At 42.6% G+C, this 14,433-nt stretch overlaps 1 protein-coding gene across 3 annotated transcripts in view; it reads left to right on the top strand.

Moving 5' to 3' along the window:
- Positions 1–13,915, top strand: part of nrp2a (neuropilin 2a) — a 93,124-nt gene extending 79,209 nt beyond the window's left edge. The window contains exons 14-18 of one of the 3 annotated variants that reach the window (XM_077512350.1): positions 99–364; positions 690–786; positions 2,953–2,985; positions 12,696–12,758; positions 12,829–13,915. In XM_077512350.1, coding sequence (XP_077368476.1) covers positions 99–364; positions 690–786; positions 2,953–2,985; positions 12,696–12,758; positions 12,829–13,133 — 764 coding nt within the window. In that variant the 3' untranslated portion in view covers positions 13,134–13,915. Of the gene's footprint in view, positions 1–98; positions 365–689; positions 787–2,952; positions 2,986–5,441; positions 9,788–12,692; positions 12,759–12,828 lie in introns of those variants that run through there. The other 2 variants (XM_077512349.1, XM_077512351.1) reach the window with 2 other exon arrangements.
- The last annotated feature ends 518 nt before the right edge of the window (positions 13,916–14,433 follow it).

Below are 14,433 nucleotides of genomic sequence, written 5' to 3'. Positions count from 1 at the left end.
ATTCTCTGAAATATTATATTCGCTGCTCACGTATTTCGCACAAACACATTTAAGATGGAAATAACAAACGATCTCTGGTGGTGCTGCTTCTTCTTCAGAGCTCAACAGTCATCTGTATATCGAAGCCAGTCCAAAGACAGAGGAGCAGCTAGCCCGCCTCCTCAGCCCAGTGGTGCCGGCCGACACCGGGCCTGTCTGCCTCCTCTTTTCCTACCAAATGTGGGGGGAGGCCGAGGGGCACCTCAGGGTCCTGCTGCGAGACACCCACAATGAGGAGACCCTGCTATGGACCCTAAAAGGTGACCAGGGCCCAGTGTGGAAGGAGGGCCGCACCATCCTGCCTCGCTCACCGAAAGACTACCAGGTAGTGATGAATTCTCTCTGGAAGCTTCACATGCAAGATAAATAACAATCAGCCGAAAAGAAGCCACGCTTGGGTTGCATGATTGTTTAGAGATGCATTTTTTACAGCCATCACACTGATGTTCTCATAAAAGAGTAAGTTGCTTGCAAGCGAGGGGGAAGATGTTTTCAAGTACGAGTTGTTGCTTTGAAATCGCAAGCACTCTTATTAAGTTTTCATCCCGTCTCTTCCTCCTTCTTGTCCCTTGTGTTGCCTTCCGCCTTCCTTCTCTCCTTCCACGCTTCCTCCGTTCCTTCCTCGCCTCTTTCTTCTTCCTGCTGCTTAGGTTGTGATGGAGGGCTTCTTTGCGCACGGCACGAGAGGACACGTCTGGATTGACAATATCCACATGAGCTCCAGCACGCCGCTGGAGGAGTGTACACGTAAGTGGCACAAGCCCACACACAAGAGTGGGACCAGCTGTACATTTTCTTCCTTATTTGACCCACCCACCCTCTGTCACCGTCACCGTCCTCTCCACTTACACCTCTTAATTTCAGCAGTTAACCTTAGGCATATAATAATTAAGTCTTACCTTTGACACCATGGCGATGTAATTTTTTTAAGAAATATTAGGTGTTTTGCTGGTTAGTTTTCTAACGCGGAAGTAAAACGCCCGGCTCAGTAAAACCCCGCCTCCCCCCGTTTGATTGCCGCACCCCCAGCAAGCCGACTGCAGTCTGCTGTTGGAGCACTTCTCTGAATGCAAGCTATCAATTCTTCAATAACTATTTGAAACAAAACGGCTCCTTGCCGCAGGAAATCGTGGCGGAAGAGAGGGGAAAAAAACTGAGCTGGTCTCGAACCGGGGACTTGCTGCTTAGAGAGAGCACACTAACCACTATACTATTTGTTCAGTTAGGTTCATAGTGAAAAACTTTTACATGTAGTTTACACAAGTGCCAGCCAGAACCTTTCTGGGATCTTATGACAGCACTTTGGCATTGCAAATGTTCCATCCATCCATCCATTTTCTTGACTGCTCCTCGCGGGGGGCGCTGGAACCTATATCAGCTGGCTCTGGGCAGTAGGCGGGGGACACCCTGGACTGGTTGCCAGCCAATCGCAGGCATTGCAAATGTTAAGGATTTGAATTCATTTGGACAGAATGTTTACTGATAAAGGCTACCTTTGTCACTATCCCATGGAAGTCTCCGAGAAAGTGGGTGTGCAATTAGCCCGCAGAAGCGGTTTGGGGGTGTGGCCGCACCTAATGACGTCACAAAGTGAACACCCGCTCGTTTTCTCAGGTTGGGAGGGGCTGGTACTTGGAGAGCAGAATGACCTAGAATTTCTCAAAGAGGGACGGACGAACGGAGCAAAACACTACTTTGGTCATGTTTGGTGAGGAATTTGCATTTTAACACAGCTAAAAGCTCCAAAAAGTTGATTTTTCATGTTACTGTCCCTTTTAAGGCATCAGTAATGCATGCGACGTGATAAACACCCCCGACATTCCTCCACATGCAGCTTTAGAGAGACGTTTTATTCCAAAACACCCACCTAGTACATAGATGAAAGAGGCGAAGCGAGCGAAGGCGAGGCAGTGTATAAACTCCTCTGGAAAAAAAGAAGAATAGGAAAAGTAGGCCATAAACGCCCTGTGGGCCCCCGCGATGCTAATCTATGTTTCATTAGATTTCTATTCTTCTCTTTCTCTCCTCCGTCTATCTCTTATGCGCACAAGCCGGTCGTATTTGTAAACAGAGCTTTTCCCGAGCTGTCAAAGGGAATTACTCGACAGGCTGTTTCCAAAGTAAATGGCGCAGCGGCTGGCGCGAGCCGAAAGCCAAGGCAGCCTCCTTAATCTGGCCTGAGTCGGTGCTTTGGAAGAGGGTCTTAAGCAGATCAGAGACCAAGCTGGAGGTGCGCAGTTTAGAAACCTGCCACCGGTTTCTGCCTGACGTCCGTGGTGGTGCTTTTGAGCCAGACCCGCCAGTTGAGGAGAAGGCCTCTTGTGTGTGCTTTTTGCCTCTCTGCATTTGCATCAGTCATGGAGGGCGTATATTGAGAGTCTAAACAGCTCAGCAGTCAAGAAAGCAAAAAATGACAGCCAAGCTTGGCTCCTTCGCCACTCCCACATCGTGCTGGGATGCTGCTTATCATCCAACACGGTAGAATTTTTCACAGTACGTTGGCGGTTCTGCCACAAGGCGCCAGTTTCTAAGGCGTTTTTCCCCCTTTCCCCATCTCGTGCACACACACACAAACTCCACATCTTTGTGTTTGCATTCCCTGCAATCAAAGTGAAGGCTGTGCTCTGTGGCTTCCCAAACCGTTGAACTGGACTGATAAACATCTTGAGACGCATTCTGTTCCCAGCTTACACAAATTGCATTCTCACAATGGAGCCCAGTAAAGGCCATAATTTGTGAGCTGTCTCCGGAATTAACTTAAATTTCCTCAGGAGGGCTTTGGTAGTCTTGTGACATTTATTTGACATTTGCCGTGCTTTTCATGTCATGTGTAAAGTTAGCTAACAGTTCGCTCTCTCTTTCTCCTTCTCTCGCTCCCTCCTCGTCACCCATGTTTGCGGGCTGTCCTCACAGAACCCATCAATGCCTTCTCTCCAGATATGACCGGTGAGTGTATGATGTCACTTCCTCTCTGGCCTTGCTGCTTCTGCTTGTTAGTATGCACCAGGCTGTGGGTTTTCGCTTGGCGGCACCAACATGCCTCAATGACGATATAAGCTGCACAAACTATCCCATCCTACTACACTGCAAGTAGGGATGTAACGATATCCGAACGTCACGATACGATATTATCACGATATGAAGCTCACGATACGATAGTTATTACGATATTGTGGGGAGGTTGGTGAAAGGTCATAATGTTAAAAAACAAAAAACAAAAAAACCTCATACTAAAAACGCTTTTGTGCATAACATCAATGTTATTTTATTATTATTATTATTATTATTATTATTATTAGTATTATTAGTATTATTATTAGTATTCTTATTATTATTATTATTATTGTTATTATTATGTTATTACAGGTCATAATGTAAAAAATAAAAAGCTCATACTAAAAAAAGCACAATATTGAGCTTTTGTGCATAACATTAATGTTATTTTATTATTATTATTATTATTATTATTATTATTATTATGTTATTATTATGTTATGATGTTATTGCACACAAACATTGAGTTCCCCCACACATTGACTTCACAGGCATATTACGTTCCCCTTCATCTGAAAATTAGTGTAATTTTAAACATAGAAAGGCCAAAATATGCCTTGTGAAAATTAAACTGCACTAAAAAAATTGCCACCAGAGGGTGCTGGAACTGCACAAATATCGCGAACATGACGACGACGATATTGTGGCAGTTTTAATATCACGATATCGTGTTTATCGCTACATCCCTGACTGCAAGAGTTTCAGAATGAATGCAAGCGGCATGTAGTTATCACCAAACAAATACTAAACACCCAACTAATGATTGCCAGATTATGTGAGTTAGCAGAAAAAAAGTTTTTGGTAATTCATCACAGGTGGGCACTTCCGTCAATCGTCAATTCCCGTCAGTCACGATTGCCACCATTGGCCGCATTTTCGGCGAATGCTTTATGATGCGAAGCCTTGCAAAAATACACAGAATGAAAAGGGACCGTCTGTCGTCACCCTAATCGAGAGACGTAAACCTGATTCAGTCTGTGTATTTTTTCGAGGCTTCGTGTCATTGTACACTCGCCAAAAAGTGGCCATCGACTTTGACCCACCTCTAATTTATTGTGTCCCAAAGAAAGTACAAATGTTGCGTGAAAGGCACGTGAAATCAAGGACGCCTCAGGCAGTCAGATATGAGAAAATCTTTTTCGTGATCTCGGTTTGTGGCTCACAGACCCCGCCTGACGGCTTTTAAATAACCGTCTGCCTCATGAAAAATATTTAGAGCATCCTGCGGGACGCTATGAGATTGATGTTTGTGCTCTGGCATCTCATAATGTCCTCCAATAAGATAAGAGCCTGGTGGTTGCTGTCACTGCAAATATCACGTATGCCCACCCGAGTTCTCCTACGCCTTTTTTTTTTTTTCTTTTTCTTTTTCCACAGCATCTCCGACATCTCACACAATAATATGTTCACACGTATACACACAGCAAGCCTGAGCGTCCCTCCGCTCCGCAACTCACCTAATGAATGTGCACAGTCTGAAGCAGCAGCAGCAGCATCGGCGGCATGCAGTAAAAAAAACAAAAAAATAAAAACAGCTACGCTTCTCTCCTCCAAGTTCACTGTTGCTCTGCCGGCGTTTGAAGTTCTCAGAATCATATTTGGATCATGCTTGTGAAATTAATTTCTTTAGTCCCTGGATTGTAGATGTCTGTGAAATCTTGGAGTAGACACTTCTTGGAAAGCGCTTAGGTTAGTTCTTCCCAATAAATGAAGAAAGGGGTTCAATCCAGGGGCAAGATTGTGAAACGCTTTTTGGCTCGTGGAGGAGAGGACTGGCCTGGAGGCTGATGCATGAGAAGAAAGGCAACGTGAGAAAGCAAAAATAACACGAGCTACGGTATATGCTTGAAACGCATCTGCCAAGTCAAGCCAGTTAAATAACAAATCCCGCATCGGCTCAAAATGACCTCTGGCAGCACTCGATTCCCATGTGGTGTTCTTGTGAGTCTTGCATGGTGATGTAGTTGAAGGGCCTAACGAGAAGAAAAAGCTCCCTAATTCAGCGTTGCAACTAATTATTTGCTTTCACACCAAGTCATGTCATTGCGAGTTGCCGAGAAATGCAGCAGCATTTCCATTGGTTAGTTGGAACAATTGGGCTGATTTAAAATGAATGTTCTTGGTGTGAAAATGTGTCCTCCAACCCAAAGATGCATTTATGGCCCATGGATGCATTTGAATATTTCTTTGGCCATTTTTTTTTTTTTTTATTTCTTCTTCACTCGGCATGCTTGTGCATGCTCAGGTGCACGCCTCCTTTTTTTGGGATAGAAAGTTGAGAATTTCAGTAACTGTAGCGCCACTCCTCTCTTTTCCTGTCGGCCAATTATTCTGTATCTCTCCACCAGGGGGAGGTATTCCCGTGCCTCCCTTCCCCATCCACTGGTATTACATTATGGCCGTTGGCGCCACCCTCCTCGTCCTGGCTGTGGCCATCTTGGTGCGAGCTCTTTGTTGCTGCAGACGACACCTTGCCACCCAGAAGAGCCAACAGTCGGTGGCCTATCACAGCTCCTCGCAGTGCTTCCAGTACTCAAACTGGTCCTCCAGTATGGCCGCCCCAGGGGTGGAGCCAGTGCTGACGGTGAGGTTGGACAGCCGGGACCGACACCGCACCCTCTGCTGAAACGAGCCGATCGGCTCGAGCGTTTTGACGTCGGTGTCGCAAATCGCTCAAGCACATCGGTTGACAGCAGCACGGGTGAGGATGCAAGTCTACAAAAACAAAATGGGTGGACTCACTGCTGGATGTCGCTTTGGTTGCTTTTTTTTTTTTTTTTCCCTCGTCGGTATCGACACACGTCACACTGTGACCCACTGATCCTAATCTCAGGGCCGCAGTGGAGGACTGGATGACTTATTTATCCGAACAGCTTGTTGCGTGCTGTCTGGCCCCTCAGGCCCCGACCATCCTCTTGGAACTCCCCCAGCACGGACCTCTACACAGACTTGTGGGCTGCGTTTAGCCAGCCGGAGCTGCCAAACCACCAGCTAAAAGCAAACATCCGAGACACGAGAAATGAACTCTGCCCTTGCTTGGACTTTGGCCTGTTGTCGTGGTGGCGGCGGCGGGATGGAGGGGGGGATCCATTATCATTTCCAAAACAAAGCATGTGCACAATTAAGAAATGCTGGCTGGTGAGGTGTCAATCGGTGATGGATGCAGTCATCAGTGCTCAGTTTTTATGCTCTTGTCTTTCGTAATAAAGCACGTCTGGCCTCTCCCATTTTAACGCATCGCGCCGCCCACCTGCGTTGTTCTCTGCACATCTTTTCGAGCCGCCCGGATGAAAGCCGCGCGGAGCCAATTTAAGTTGTGGGTGTTTTCGGTGGGAATGTGCGCTGGCTTGTAAATAGACACAGCTGTCTGCCATCATCCCTCTCTTGATATTTGCGCCTACCAATCCAAGAGTGCCATCAAATCAGCTGCTGTGTATTGCGGTTTATTTCAAGATTGAGCCAAGGCACCATGAAAACGAAGAGCAACATGAAGCATTGATGATATATTTTATTTTTTATTTTTGGCAGTGTTCAACAGGAAAGTAGAAGTTATGAGTCCCAGAATATTTTATATATTATATATGAATGCTGAGATATGGTGTCTCCCAATGGTAATTACAGTATTTCATTACAGCATATTATTAACTCATTCACTCCCAGCTATTTTCACATTTCGCAATCCCGTTCGCTCCCGGCTGTTTTACTGGACTTTGACTGATTTTGCAAGGTCCACAGAATATTGTGTTCTATTGCTATAAAAGCATGGAACCTATCAAAAGAAAGATTAAAGTCTTTTCTTTCATCAGGAAAAAAAAGTACGTTTCTATCTGTTCCCGTTTTGCAGCAATTAGCATTAGAAAAGGGCTAAGTTTCATCAGTTTTCACAAATCTATTTAAAATTCAAAGTAATTGAGCTTTTTTTCTCAATGGCCCTGGTTGATCTCCTTTGCTCTGCTGCCACCTGCTGGCCGTTTGTGTAATAACTACCATTTCTGCAACCTTTCTTTGCAGTTGAGAGGCTGCATCAAAGCCTTCTGTATGCTCTAGCATAAAAAAAAACATATAAATACGTCTTTGGGACACTTAGAACATTAAAAAAAACGTATTTATACGTTATTGGGAGTAAATGAGTTAATATGGAAGTGTGGAGTAAAATTTTTGACTGCCAACTCGTTCGAATGCAATTGCAAATATATTCAGACGTCGCTAAATAATAAAAACATAGCTTTTTTTCCCATAATGCCACAGGATAGCTAGTCCAAGTCAAGTCATCCAGTCATTCTCAGCTGCAGGTCCATAGCCAACACAGGTGTGTCAAACGATCAGCTAATCTGCATGAAGCCTGATAACGATCCTCAGCTGTATTGGTTGAGGGAGACATGGAAAACAGGCTAGATAGGGTACTTGAAGTTGGGAACCAGTGCACTGGTCAATACCCAGTGGCATTATGGGAAAAATGTAGAATGGAAAACATGCACTGCTGCCATAATAAAACCACAGAAGTTACGCATAAACCATGTTTACTCCGTGGCATTATGGGACAAGATGCTATGTTTTTAGCATTTAGCTTACAAGCACGTTTGGACATATTTTCAAATCTGGCCGAACGAGTTTGCCATTCAAAAAGATTTACTCCGCATTGGCAGTTCCACGCATGTTAATATCATGAAAATATGCCAGGCAGTGGCTATGTTGAGCACCATAGGGATGACATCACACTTAAGTTACTGTTTTGTGTTGTTGTTTTTTTCCATCCACAATCTCATCTTTGATTCTCTTGCAGAAAAAAACAACTTAATAATACAGTCAAACCTCAGTTTTAAAAAAAAAATGGGTTTTCGACCAGAAAATTCGAGAATTTTATGTCTGAGAACTCGTCCAAAAAATGGGCTTTCGAACTGAAAAAAAGCCGAGCGTACCTGAACGCGACTCACTCGCCGAGTGTAGAAAAGGCTACAAAGCTGTCTATTCCTTAAGTCTGATATGTTCAACTTTAACTACATAACTGAGACGAATCCTAATTTGCATAATTTGTAGTCTGTTCCTTGGAAAGCGAGTTCACGTGACACAACTTACCCTCGCGTTCGTGCGTGTGGCCGCTTGAACAGAATCAGCGATAGCAGCAGGAAGTCTGGCGCTAGCTAGCGTGTGCGTCAATGACTGGTGGGTCCTGTTGTCCTTATTTCTGGTCTGTAACCTTCTTGCCAGAATCAGCTATAGCTTGTTCCTTCTAAAATGTTTGTTACGAATGTTTGGGAGGTGTTTCCTCATCCGCACGTTACCACGTAGCACTCGTAAGTTGATGTTCCGCTGCGAAGCCCGAAACCGGAAGTGTCACCATTTAGTTTCACAATAAGAGCGCGTACCGGAAGTGATGTTCTAAATGACGCTAGCTTAACCGCGCTAATTTAATTTGCTTTGTTTATTAATGTGAGTGCCTTAACTTACGTTTATACATTTACTTATTGACCTATTTTCTGTCTTTCTTTCGGAAACCACACACTCACGCACACCAGCACACAGACACAAACAACTTAAACCAAAAGCTGCAAACAATGAACATATGTTTGAAGATTAAAGAAATACTGGAAGTGCATTTTTTTTCATCATTTTAGATAGGATATCTTCTATTAAAATAAAACGGTGTCTATTTCTACCCTTTTCTATTTATGGTAAACAGTATATAGTGCAGTTTGTGGTGTAAAATAGAAAAAAAAAATTAGAAAAGGTTTTTTTAGACTTGGAACGGATTAAAATGATTTACATTAATTATAATGGGAAAAATAGTTTCGGATTTCGAACAATTCGCTTTTGGAACAGCCTTCTGGAACGGCTTATGTTCGAAAACCGAGGTTTGACTGTACTTAACTTAACCAATTTGCTCTTTTCCCGAGCCACTTTTTGTTCTTAATGACTGCGTTTGAACCTACCGAGCTATGGATTCGCTAATACATGCGGTTAAACTGGAAAAAGAATGCAAAGAACATTTTTATGTATGAGTGCGCAGGCTTGTCCTTTAGCATTTGCATATAATTACTTGGGAGTGAGGCTACAAAATGATGCAAAGTTTCTTTGTGTCTTTTCAAATGAAATTGCACCTCACATGCCACTCAGCAGGATGCACTTTTAGTCGCCGCACTTTTGTCTCCAGAGTGGTTTTGGCTGATGCCGTGCTTTTAAATCAGGAGGAGGAGGGACTGTACACCTGGCTTGACACTGTTCCGCTTGAAGCCTCCAATACTTGTAATTAGTTAATGGACAGATAACATTTATTAAGGCTACGCAATGCACTTTTCCCTCCCTTCTACTTCCACCATTCTGTAGCCTGCCAAGTTCAGTTGCCCTGGAAACATTTGTAATCACGCTATTGGCCACCGCAGCCCTTCAGATCGAGACGCGTGCCTTGCCAAGCAGTTACTTGCCATTCCTGCACGCCTGCCAACCGCAGAGAGTGCACAACACACACACGCGCGCGCGCGCGCACACGCATTCACAAAGTCTTCGCTCACTTTATGCGCAGCTCTTAAGCGTAATCGTTTTGATTGTTTTCAAAGGAAGATGACAAGTTTGCATCTTTATTCACACAGAATGGTCTTATAACATCACTATGCTGCACCTTGACTGTGTTTTGGACAGCAATGTATCATAATGATCTTTCTCTAATTAATAAAGTCGTATTTTTCTACAATTTCAAGAGCCGCCTGTCATTGCTTTTGTGTAAACGCCGTATGAATGCACAAGGTTGTTGATATATTTACACTAGGGATGCACGATAATATCGGTGACCGATAATTATCGGCAATTATCGACCTATTTGACATCAAACAGATAAACCAGATGATAGAGAAATCCTCCGATAATTATCGGCAACTATCGCCCAATCTTGACGTTATACAGATAAACCGGATAATAAAGACATTTGCCGAAAATTATCGACAACTACCGACCAATTTGATTTCATCCAGATAAACCGGACAATAGATACATTTGCCAAAAATTATCGGCAACTATCGACCAATTTGATTTCATACGGATAAACCGGATAATAAAGAAATTCGCCGAAAATGATCAGCAACAATCGACCAATTTGATTTCATACAGATAACCTGGATAATAGAGAAATCTGCCGATAATTATTGACCAAATTGATTTCAATTGTATTCAAGTAAATTTTGCAAACGGTCGTCGGTTTACTTATCGGTTATCGACATCGACACTTTATAAATGATTGCTTTATCGGTATCGGTTGAAAATAGCATTATCGTGCATCCCTAATTTACACATCGCACGGACAAATGTCCACGGGGTCCTCGTGGCATTACACATGCACAAAGTGAAAATGGAAGACTATAAAATGGCAGTTGTTCCTCCCTTGCAGCTACAACAGCTTCCGCTCTGCTGGGAAAACTGATGTTGGAGTGTTTGTGGGGATTTTTGTTTATTTATCAAGAAGAACAGTTGTGAGGTCAGAGGTCACTGATGGTGGCTCAACATCTCTGTCCTACTTCATTCAATTTCCAAAGCTGTTTGATTAGGTTGAGGTCAGGGCTCTCAAGTTCCTCCACACCAAACTATCCATCCGTTTTCGATAGCACTTGTCCTTATTAACTCATTTGCTCCCAATAAGGTGTAAATACGTTTTGGTTTTTTTTATGTTTTGTGTTCCAAAGACGTATTTATACGTTGTTGTTTTTTTGTTTTGTTTTTTTGCTTTTTTTTTCATGCTAGAGCATACAGAAGGCTTTGATGCAGCCTCTCAACTGCAAAGAACGGTTGCAGAAATGGTAGTTATTACACAAACGGCCAGCAGGTGGCAGCAGAGCAAATGAGATCAACCAGGGCCATGTAGGAAAAAAAGCTAAATTACTTACAAATTTAAATAGATTTGTGAAAACTAATGAAACTTAGCTCTCTTCTAATGCTAACTGCTGCAAAACGGAAACAGATAGAAACATACTTTTTTTTCCTGATGAAAGAAGAGACTTTAATCTTTCTTTTGATAGGTTCCATGTTTTTATAGCAATTGAACACAATATTCTGTGGGCCTTGCAAAATCAGTCAAAAAAAAAAAAAAATCAAGTCTCTTTCTGTCTGGCAAATGTCGCTTCTTAATTTGAATTCCATTTCACGTCACAATGGGGCTCAGCAGACTTTAGTGTTGACACATAAGGATTTGCGATCAGAAATGTTTAACTCATTCACTGCCTTTGACAAGTATACTTGTCAATTGTATTTTTTAGAGCGGTGCTAAATGGGGGCGAATCTGAGCATGCTCCACTGTAAATATCAAACTTGGAAACAACTTTACTGATGCCCAACCACCGGTAGATGACATCATTGCCCCATTTTATAGGAAATAAACACAGTTTCAGAGTCCATGGGAGAAATGGCTGTATTTTGGCAAACCTACATTTTTCTGCTGTCAATTATAAAAGAACGGGACGGGACAAAAAGTAGGGAGTCTATTCTGTTATTTGGTAGATTCGGTTTATATATAATTATTGAATGTAATATCACGTGAGTATTGGAAATGTAAAAATTTTCTATAATGACTGGCAGTGAATGAGTTAAATGGGTTTAAGATTTATGATAAGCCCGAAATTTTCTAAACAGATGTTGGAGGAAAAATCACTATTATAGCACCACAGGATAATTGATCTGAGAGACGCGACAATCAAGCCTTTGCTGACTGATCAGAAGAGACGAAAATACTCAAATGAAGCTCGATTATTGAAATGTGTGTACCCCCTTAAAGTCTTTAAAGAGACAGTGTGTAAAATTTTCAATGTTCATTCGTAAAAAAAAAAAAAAAACTGTTAATTTCGGTAATATGCAAAAAAATCTGTTCTATCACATTAACTTTACATATATATATATATATATATATATATATATATATATATATATATACATACACACCGTATTTTCACGACTATAAGGCGCACCTAAAAGCCTTCAATTTTTTTCAAAAGCTGACCATGCGCCTTATAATCCAGTGCGCCTTATATATGGATCAATATTGAGCCGCAACAGGTCTCCCTGTCAAGACGCAATCGGTGACCCTGCATGATCGGTGACGCGCATGCGCAGAAGATCCCGCCATCTTGGATCGCTAGCTAATACGAATACTTTACCTCAGAGAAAATAATAAAACAGCTGTTTATTCATTTTGGGAGTGAATGGAGTTGTCAGAAAGCTGCTTTGTAATCTATTCATAAAGTTGGACTGACCTATCTGACTGTTTTGTTGACATTCCCTTTAGCGCAGCACCATCTAATGGATGCATAACGTAACCCCAGCCTCTACTATAGCGCCTTATATATGGAAAAAGTTTTTAAATATGTCATTCATTGAAGGTGCGCCTTATAGTGCGGGAAATACGGTGCGTGCGCGTGTGTGTGTGTATATATATATATATATATATATATATATATATATATATATATATATATATATATATATATATATATATATATATATATATATATATATATATATATATATATATATATATATATATATATATATATATATATATATATATATATATATATATATATGGATCTGTGTAAAGGCAACAAATGTGTGCTTCTCTCTAGCAGTCAAGACACCAAATCAGTTTGGAGACGTGCGGCTCGACAGCGGCAGGGCACCGCTGGGCGGAGGTAAGCAAAATAAGTCTCGTTCTTTCAGATTCGCACAAATTCCCACTTGACGCACCGGCGCCGTCCTTAGGTTTGCAGTTTCCGGAACGGAACACGGCATCGCCGTCGTCGGAACCCGCGGTGACTCCGGCCTCGGAGAAGGACAACTCGTGGCTGTACACGTTGGACCCCATCCTGGTCACGATCATTGTCATGAGTTCGCTGGGCGTCCTGCTGGGGGCCGTGTGCGCGGGCCTCCTCCTCTACTGCACCTGCTCCTACAGCGGCCTGTCCTCGCGCTCCTCCACCACGCTGGAGAACTACAACTTCGAACTGTACGACGGCCTCAAGCACAAGGTCAAACTGAACCAGCAGCGCTGCTGCACCGAAGCGTGAGGACGCGAAAGGGAGACGAAACGAGCGCGGCGGTTTTTTTGCGAAAGCTTCTCACTATTTTCTTCATTTGCTCCTAAGCTTCACTTTAGTGCCGGCTGACTTTCTCAAGGAGACGGCGGATCCCCTTGGACACATGAACAAGTTCAAGTGAGCTCTCCTTTTCCTGTTTTGGGGAGAGAAAAAAAATGGCACAGTCCATAATTTTGTGGTGAAAGCAACAATGTGAAAATCACTGGAGGTCTGCACAATGGATCGCTCCATTCCAAGGCCTCGGACATGCGAAATATCTTACACATATCAACTTTTATTGCCCGCCCCACCAAAAGGTTTCTAAATGATCGTCATAGATTTGTAAGACTTCTAGTTTTGAAAGTGCACATACTGAGTCAATATATCGTGTTGGAAAGGTGGTAGGTTAGGAACGTGCTTAGCAAGCATCTTTTTTTTTTTTTTTTTTGACTCAAACTCGAGACTTTTTGTTCCATTGTGGACTCTGCTCCTCACTGGGCATGACTTTGCCGTGTTTTTTTTTTTAGTCATTGCTGTGCGTCAACTTAGGGCTGCGCGATATTGAAAAAACATGCGATGTGCGATATACTTGCTGATCATAGCGATATCGATATTGTTGCGATATTTAACATGTACCTGAAGAAATTTCATTTTTATGACCGAATGAAAGAAAAACATTTTTCATGTGGCAAAATAAGCAACCTTCATGTAATCTTAGTTCATTAATTGTAATTATGTCTTGATCATTTTCAACTATTGAATGGCGACGCACATTTTAGTGAGCATCTGACTGGTCAAATTCATATAAAAAGCATAAAATTCCATATAAAACTTATTGCATGCCTTTGCGATATTGCAAGGGCCAATATCGCGATATCGATATTTTTCCGATATATTGTGCAGCCCTCGCGTCAACTTTATATTTCTGCACTCGCTCTCTTTCTGTTTAATGTTTCTGTTCTGGCTCATGGCCAATTAGCGATGGCTGATAAGTAGGGGACGAGGCACTGAAAGTGGGGCGTGAAGGTTAGTGCAGTGGTAGTGTGTGTGAGTGTGTTTTTTTTTTTTTTTTTTTTTTTTTTTTTTTAATGACAGGGAGAGTTATAGTCGTTGCAGACTGTTCTTTGGGGAGGTCATGTTTTCTTTGTACTTAATGGAGAAAGGTCAAGGAGTTTTGCCGAGTGCAACCTATGGATTGCCGCCGAGGGGTCGCTGAACCGGCGAGTGCGGAGGAAAAGAGAAACAAGGAGAAGCAGAACTCGGCCGCGAGTGACGGAACAACTGACCCAAG

The sequence above is a fragment of the Festucalex cinctus genome, chromosome 2 (assembly GCF_051991245.1).
Source record: "Festucalex cinctus isolate MCC-2025b chromosome 2, RoL_Fcin_1.0, whole genome shotgun sequence".
Taxonomy (NCBI): Eukaryota; Metazoa; Chordata; class Actinopteri; order Syngnathiformes; family Syngnathidae; genus Festucalex; species Festucalex cinctus.
Note: the sequence above shows the minus strand (reverse complement) of the source record. Positions and strands in the feature narration are given on the sequence as shown.